At 41.8% G+C, this 7,306-nt stretch overlaps 2 protein-coding genes across 3 annotated transcripts in view; both read left to right on the top strand.

The window, feature by feature from the left end:
• LOC106820830 overlaps positions 1–3,095 on the top strand; it is a 4,310-nt gene extending 1,215 nt beyond the window's left edge. The window contains exon 2 of the mRNA XM_014825401.1: positions 1,418–3,095. Within this exon, the coding sequence (XP_014680887.1) occupies positions 1,444–2,580 (1,137 nt within the window). The 5' untranslated portion in view covers positions 1,418–1,443 and the 3' untranslated portion in view covers positions 2,581–3,095. The remainder of the gene's footprint in view (positions 1–1,417) is intronic.
• Positions 3,096–6,067: 2,972 nt separating this feature from the next.
• LOC106820831 (N(G),N(G)-dimethylarginine dimethylaminohydrolase 1-like) overlaps positions 6,068–7,306 on the top strand; it is a 16,089-nt gene continuing 14,850 nt past the window's right edge. The window contains exon 1 of one of the 2 annotated variants that reach the window (XM_014825403.1): positions 6,068–6,403. In XM_014825403.1, the coding sequence (XP_014680889.1) occupies positions 6,128–6,403 (276 nt within the window). In that variant the 5' untranslated portion in view covers positions 6,068–6,127. The remainder of the gene's footprint in view (positions 6,404–7,306) is intronic. The other variant, XM_014825402.1, reaches the window with a different exon arrangement.

A 7,306-nucleotide genomic window follows, 5' to 3' on the forward strand; every position in this document is an offset into this window, starting at 1 on the left:
GACGTTAGATGAGCGCTGTCGCTATGCGGCACTTGTTTCATCTATTATTGCCGTCAATTTCCTGCAAATGCCGTCCAAATGCTCATCTGCTACAAACGCTGGCTGCCGCTGCACACTGACACATAAATATATAGCAGGTAGGCCTAGGAAAGCGTGCTGCCAAAATTCGCACGATGCTCGCTTGATTTTACACGAATACAACACAAATATTCAAACATTCTACTCCATCTTTGTTTCTATTTGAAGAACAGTGTTCACTTGTTATAAAAACATACTGTCTGTGTTCGTAACCGAGCTGTGTTATGCGAAATCACACAAAGCCTGACGAAATTCGTGCGTTCACTTTCGTTGCGCTGTTTATGTAAATGGCTGCAAGTTCAGGGCTATAGGCGGCGCACTGCATTTTAGGAAACTATCACGCTGCTTTCCAACTCTCGTACGAGCCTCGTCAAAGCCGCCAGTGGAACGTTGCAAAAACGTTGCAGCGTTGCGGGGCAAAAATGAGGTCACGAAGAGCGCCGGTGGGTGTTTCCTGATTCTGACAGCCATTTACATAAACAGCGCAACGAAAGCGAACGCAAGAATTTCGTCAGGTTTTATGTGATTTCGCGTGACACAGCTCGGTTACGAACACAGACAGTATGTTTTTATAACAAGTGAACACTGTCCTTCAAATAGAAACAAAGATGGAGTAGAATGGTTGAATATTTGTGTTGTATTCGTGGGAAATCAAGCGAGCATCAAGCGAATTTTGGCAGCACGCTTTCCTAGGCCTACCTGCTGTGCTATATATTTATGTGTCAGTGTGCAGCGGCAGCCAGCGTTTGTTGCAGATGAGCATTTGGACGGCATTTGCAAGAAATTGTCGGCAATAATGGTGAAAAAAAGTATAGAAACATTAAGACTTTGGTAGTAAATAGATTTCGTATTTATTTAGCATTATATTTTATTGAAACGCTCCAAGTGTCTGTGGATGGGGCCCTGACTAAATTGGTCTAAACTAGTACTAGTACTCAATTCTCACCTAATCTAATTGCCTACAGTTGTATATGTGTGCATATATATATCACTGTCAGATGAAATATAAGTTCAAACTGAATATTCCTGTCTAATTTTTGGGCCCATGGTAGGAATGCAGTGTGCCTGTTAGTGTAAACAAAACAGGATCTTCAGTGTTTCAGGGCCACTCGTAGTACTCAAGCCATAGTTATGGATTGGATGCGTTTGTCCCGCAGGTTTACATTTAAGCATAATGTGGCTGTGAGACTAAACACTCGTACCATCTTGTGATACATTGCAGCTTTTTAAAGAAGGTTGACACTATTCTTAACCATTGATAGTGTGCAGTGTTACACTGTCACAGTGTCACTGTTGGACACTATTAACAGTTATAATATTTTTGTAATTTTACTTACAGAATCAAAAGCGGGCAACGGAGGAGCAATGGCGGGTAAAGCTATACGTAGGGGCAGTGTGAAACTCATGCCACTGAGTGCTGGTAATGGGGATCTAAACCTTCTCATCTCACAGTTGAGAATTACACGCCAAACTTCAAAAAACCTCATAGCTGCACAAGACTGTATGGTCAGTGACTTGGTGAAATGGGTTACAGCCGAGAAGAGTGACGCTATGCACGATGTTGCAACTCATCTCATCACGTTGAATAGTCTTTGGACTGACGTGCAAAACTCCTTTACTGAACAGCTGAAGGAATTCAGGTGCCAATTTGAAGCCATACTCGATGGAGAGAAACAAGTGAGCATCGCAAAGGGTTACATCACAAGCTGCGAGAAACGTGAGGGTGTCATCCAGAAGGACATGAAAAAAATATCAAAAAAAGCTGTGGTAGATGACATGCGCAATTTGCAGTATAAACTGACACAGACATCAAGGGCAAAGGAACTCGCTAAAATTGATTACAAGGAGAAAGTCATAGAGACCGAATCTTTGAAACTCATCCGGTTCCGACAGGGTTTACTCAAATTGTCTGATGCATTTGTTGAACTTGGTCAGAAGTGTACAGTGATATTTGGTGCACAGCGGGATGTGTGCCTTCAGATACCCGACATCAACCTATCCAATACTGATCTAATGAGCTATGAAGGCTACATTGCTACAAAAGCATCTGTGTTGCGTGCCCAGCAGCTGGTGATGCAGTATCGACCAGAGCGACATGCAGATCCGACCGAATCCAACAGTCACGACAGCCTTCCTCTGGTCAGCCCACCGCCGCCGTATAATACAGAGTACTCACTCAGTGAACCTTTGACTCATTCATTGAACTCCGCACCTCCCCATCTGGATTCCAGCAATAGCTCAGCAACAAGCAGCCAGACTAACGGAGCCGTTGGCCACCGACATCCATCGCGAGACACCATCGGACGGCAGCATCGGCACCGGTATGGGACACGAAGCAGGCGGCAGGAGCTGCCCTATTATTTACAGAATACCTGCGATCATCCTGTCTACTGTACTAGTAACTGTAACACCAATAATGCACGCTGGGATGATGATGATGGCTGGGGAAGTGACTTCGACGATGAAGTCTGTACTGCTATGGGTGGTACACAGATTAAATAAAGAACGTGTGACTGGTGTAAAGAAAGGTAGTAGCTAGGTTGCATTAGTTTGACTACCATGTTTACATATCAATTATGTTTGTATTTATTCTAAGAAAGTATATATGATGTAATAATGTGTATGTGTCTCTTTGTTGTTAATTGTCTGCTGGTCATTCTAATATCTTAGTTTTCGTTAGGTTTTGTCATATATGTTGTCAAGCCAATGCACTGTATTTATTTGTTGGATATAAATTTTAAATGCATATGTGTAGTCACTTTGTGTTATTCAAACTATATTATCATAGTATCAGCAGGGAATAGATGCATTAGTTTTTATTATTCACTCCTGATAGGATCTTATCTGCCTCATAGGATCTTATCCCTTGTCTACTTTAGACAAACGTAACGCATGTATTGAATCTAAAGCCAAGAGATTTTGGTTTATAATTCCTATTGTGTTATCTCTGTTTTTTTGCCATTTTTGTTGTAGATAAACATATCGAATGAATAAATATCTATTCTTTACATTATATATATTCTTGTACATGTATATATTCTCATGTGTATTTGTGATGTGTGTATTCTGTCATGTGTTCTTTTATGAGCCTTCACTTTCGTCCATATCACTGACGCGGATACCTACGAGTAATATTATTATTTTACTAACGTATGTTGTAGATCTTTAATAAATTGAACTAGGGATTTGGTAGCTACAGCCTACAGTGTGTGTATGCACGTTTCGTGTCGTTTCGTTGTGCTATATGGCTACATATAGCATATGTACTGTATATATATACCTAAAGCAGGTCTGTAATTGAAAGCGTGCGCATGGGAATTGTCGCTTCCGACTACACGCATGGGAAAATATTAATGCAGGAACCTAGCCAAATTCACTTGGTATAACATATCTTTGTGCCAACTCAAAATTGGTATATTGTTCTGTACAGCATTTCCCTATTGAGGTCTCGTTTCTTTGCTTGCTCGTTTCAGCAGTACAAAGGGGTTTGTGTTGTGACTATGCGAGTGGTTAAATCGATGCGGAAATTGCTGAATGCAGTCATTGCCAAGTGTCAGTGCCCCTTCACATATTATGTGATACCAGTGCTGTAAAATTCACTGGCTGGTCGGGGGCCGATCGCGCTGGCGCACTGGATAGTGCTGCCCCCTTTTCATCAATATATGCTGATTGCATGAAGGTGTGCATTTTATATGGCTTTATGATTCTAGAGCGTCAGAGAGTCAAAGATTTTCGAATTCAATCAATAGTTCAAAATATTGTCAAGAAATGTCTACTTGTATTTAATGGTGTATCCAGCAGGCAGGATATGTCTTTGTTTTTGTACATGCATGTTTTCAGGAGTAGATAATAGGGATATTATCTACTCCTATTATCTACTCCTGATGTTTTGTAACAAGTGTTGAAAACGCTGATAATATAAAGTAGGTTGGTTATCGTAAAAAAGATGTATGTGATTTTTTTGATGGCTTTTAGTTTTAATTTAGGTTTGTTATTTAACGGGGAACTTTTAGTGAACGAAGCTTCGTGAAATGTGACAAAATCTGTACCAATGTACTACCATATGTTCTGATGTAGTACGCTACACACTACATTACACTACAGCATACAGCCTCTATCTGTTTAGTACTAGAAGTAGAAAGCATAAAACTTTTCATGTAGCGTATTTATAACCTATATTTTAACTGAAAATATCCCGCGAACCTAGAGTAAAGTATTATATAAAGGCGCTTATATAATCACGGTAACACACATATACACTTGTGGTCATATACGCGCACGCACACTGAAGCATGCACAGACGCACGCAAACTGAAGCATGCGCAGGCGCGCGCACACACGCACACACGCAATGTATCACATAGCGTATCAGGGGGGACAGGGAGATATGTCCCAGACGAATTTGTCAGAGACATCATATCGAATGTCCGCCCGGGCGCCGTCACGGATTTTGGGTCGGCGCGATGATTTTGTGTTTTGTAGATGTATGTGTGGTGCTGTGTGTAGCGTGCGTGCAGTTTGCGTGCTGTTCGTGCGTGCGTGCAGTGCACGTGCGTAGCGTGATGATGTGTGTTTGTGAAGTGAGAACCTTTTATTGTGTGATAGTGCGTCAACGATTGGCTTCTCTTCCCTTTTTTTCGCAGCTTCATTTCTTATTCAAGTGCATTTGAGAGCATAATAATAATCATGCCAAACTTGAGAAAATGTGTCTTGATAAATTTAGTACCGTTTCTTTTTTAACAGCGTTTTTTTTCTTATATTAAAAATATTCTATGGCAAGAAATCATGCTAAGAGAAAGTATGATTTATGGAAGTTTGGGAGATATTCACTCACATTAACGGACACTGATTCAAGAGATTAAGCTGGGGAACACGACTATATCTCACGCAAAGAGGACATGGAGTAACTGAGCATCCCGGTTTTAATAATGTAGATTCCAGTGCAAATTGATGATATATATAACACGCGATAATATGTATAGACGTGGACCAACAATAATAACGGGACGCAATTCTTTTTAGTGATGCAGTCTCAAACACAAATGATTGGTTTTCTGTTTTTGTTTTCTTGATGTTATGGACTGCATGTTGGACACCGCTTTTCGGTGAATCCTTAATACACAACAAAAGCCAAATGGCATGTGTGTGTGTGTGTGTGTGTGTGTGTGTATTTGTGTGTGTGTGTGTTGTGTGTGTTGTGTGTGTGTGTGTGATGTCTGCGTGCAGGGTGCACAGGGGGGGGGGGCCGCCCCCCCTGCTCGGCCAGGAAAACGCATCTGGAGGGGTAATAACTTTTAAATTTTTCCCCCTTCGCGTGTTCGCTACTGGTGTCCCCCCCACATTTCAAAATGGATTTGCGCGCCTGAGCGTATCACAAGGTATTGCGTCTGATTTGATCAGAAGTTAATGAACAGAGAACTAACATCAAATATGACGAATAGGGAATTCATGTACTCCTGTACATATATCTTGTTTATATACATATGTTACTTTTGTTGCACTACCTGTGCATTCAAATCTATATTATCAGCGTTCACAATAAGCTGGGTTTAGCATGGAAAAATCGACGAGATGATATAGGTTTTCTATGTTCTATCAACCTCTCTATCCGATGTTTAAAGCGCTTACGAATTATTTTGTAATTTGTTATTTAATTTATAGTGTAATATCGGTTAAAACCGATACGGGTGTAAATTGTATTTAGCTTTGGTATTATATTCTATAAGTAAACGCGTCGGGTTTGTTGCCCTGCCGTACAACGTAATTGATTTTTCCGTGTGATTGATATATCTGTTTTCTTGTTCGCGCCACACGCGGCGATTCGGTCAATTTCACAATCCAGAGAGTGGTAGAAATAACATGGGTAGTCGCTATGTAAGCATGTCTCTATATATTTCTATGGGTGCCGCACACACCATTCCACCGCGCAACGCGCGCTGCACCTATCCCCGAAACCAGTTTCGGCAACGTTCGCCAACACTCGGTTCTGGCGGCAGAAAATCCTCCTCCCGCACTGCGATTGAAGATTGCCGCCTTTGTAGCAGCTAAAATGGCGAGTAGATACACTCACGCTGTTGTTTGTCGGGTTCCTTCAAGTATCACGAAGTCGGCCAGTGAAAATGCCAATGAGGGTGAGCTCGACATTACCAAGGCGAGAGAGGAACACGAGTTGTTCGTGGCAACGCTTCGCAAGTTGGGCGTGGACGTGATCGAACTGCCACAAGATGAGACCCTTCCCGATTCCTGTTTTGTTGAGGATACAGCTGTTGTCATTAACGGCACTGCTCTCCTCACGAAACCCGGCAAAGCGGAACGCAGGAAAGAGGTGAGAAAGTCTTCCTATATGTCTTACAAATTTATATGCAATTCAAACTGTAATGAATTTTAATTCACCCAATTTGAATTACACCTTGACATTTGCTGTAAATTGCAAGTAGTAATTAGGAATAAAATTTGTACTTTACTCTTAAAATAGTGAATTCTACTTTTTGTGAATGTGAGTGTTTATGAGAGTCAGAGTGGGTCATACGGTCTATGTCCCCCAGGGTACTGCCGAAACGTACCCTGGTAACTATCTGATATGGTTAGGGTTAGGGTTAGTGAGTAGGTGTAGGCGACTCCCTAAACCGACCATGCTCTCCGACTGTTACACGACGGAGGACGTGGTGCTCTCTCACGGAGGACGTGGCGCTCTCTCACGGAGGACGTGGCACGACGGAGGACGTGCCTCTCGCCACGTAGTGTTAAGCGAGATGGGAACTTGTGGCTAGGCGACTCCCTAGACTCGTTAGTGGAGTAGGCGAGGTACGGTCCGGCATATTAGATACTGCTAGTACCAGGGTAGGCCTACGTTCCGGCAGTACCCTGGGGGACATATAGACCCTCTCAGCGTCAGAGTGATTGCAATGCTCAATACAATACTACTAATACTAGTATTAACATGTATTATATCGATTATAGTAGACAGGTATACCGTTTTATTAGTGTAGGGTATTAATTACTAGTTAATAGGCAATTGGCTGTTAACTCGTCCCAAATGTCAAACCCTTCGTCTAACCCATCTGTCATCTGGATATTATGCATCTCCCTTATATATTGTTGTTGTTGTTGTTATTCGTTTATCCTCCTACTTCACGAGGTCATGGTCACAATGTAAACCCTCTTTGTATCATTAGCTACCGGTGTTTCCTCATAGTAATTTGTTGTTGTAGTTTTTAAAAATTGGTAA

This window comes from Priapulus caudatus, unplaced genomic scaffold (assembly GCF_000485595.1).
Source record: "Priapulus caudatus unplaced genomic scaffold, Priapulus_caudatus-5.0.1 Scaffold49, whole genome shotgun sequence".
In the NCBI taxonomy this organism is placed as follows: domain Eukaryota; kingdom Metazoa; phylum Priapulida; class Priapulimorpha; order Priapulimorphida; family Priapulidae; genus Priapulus; species Priapulus caudatus.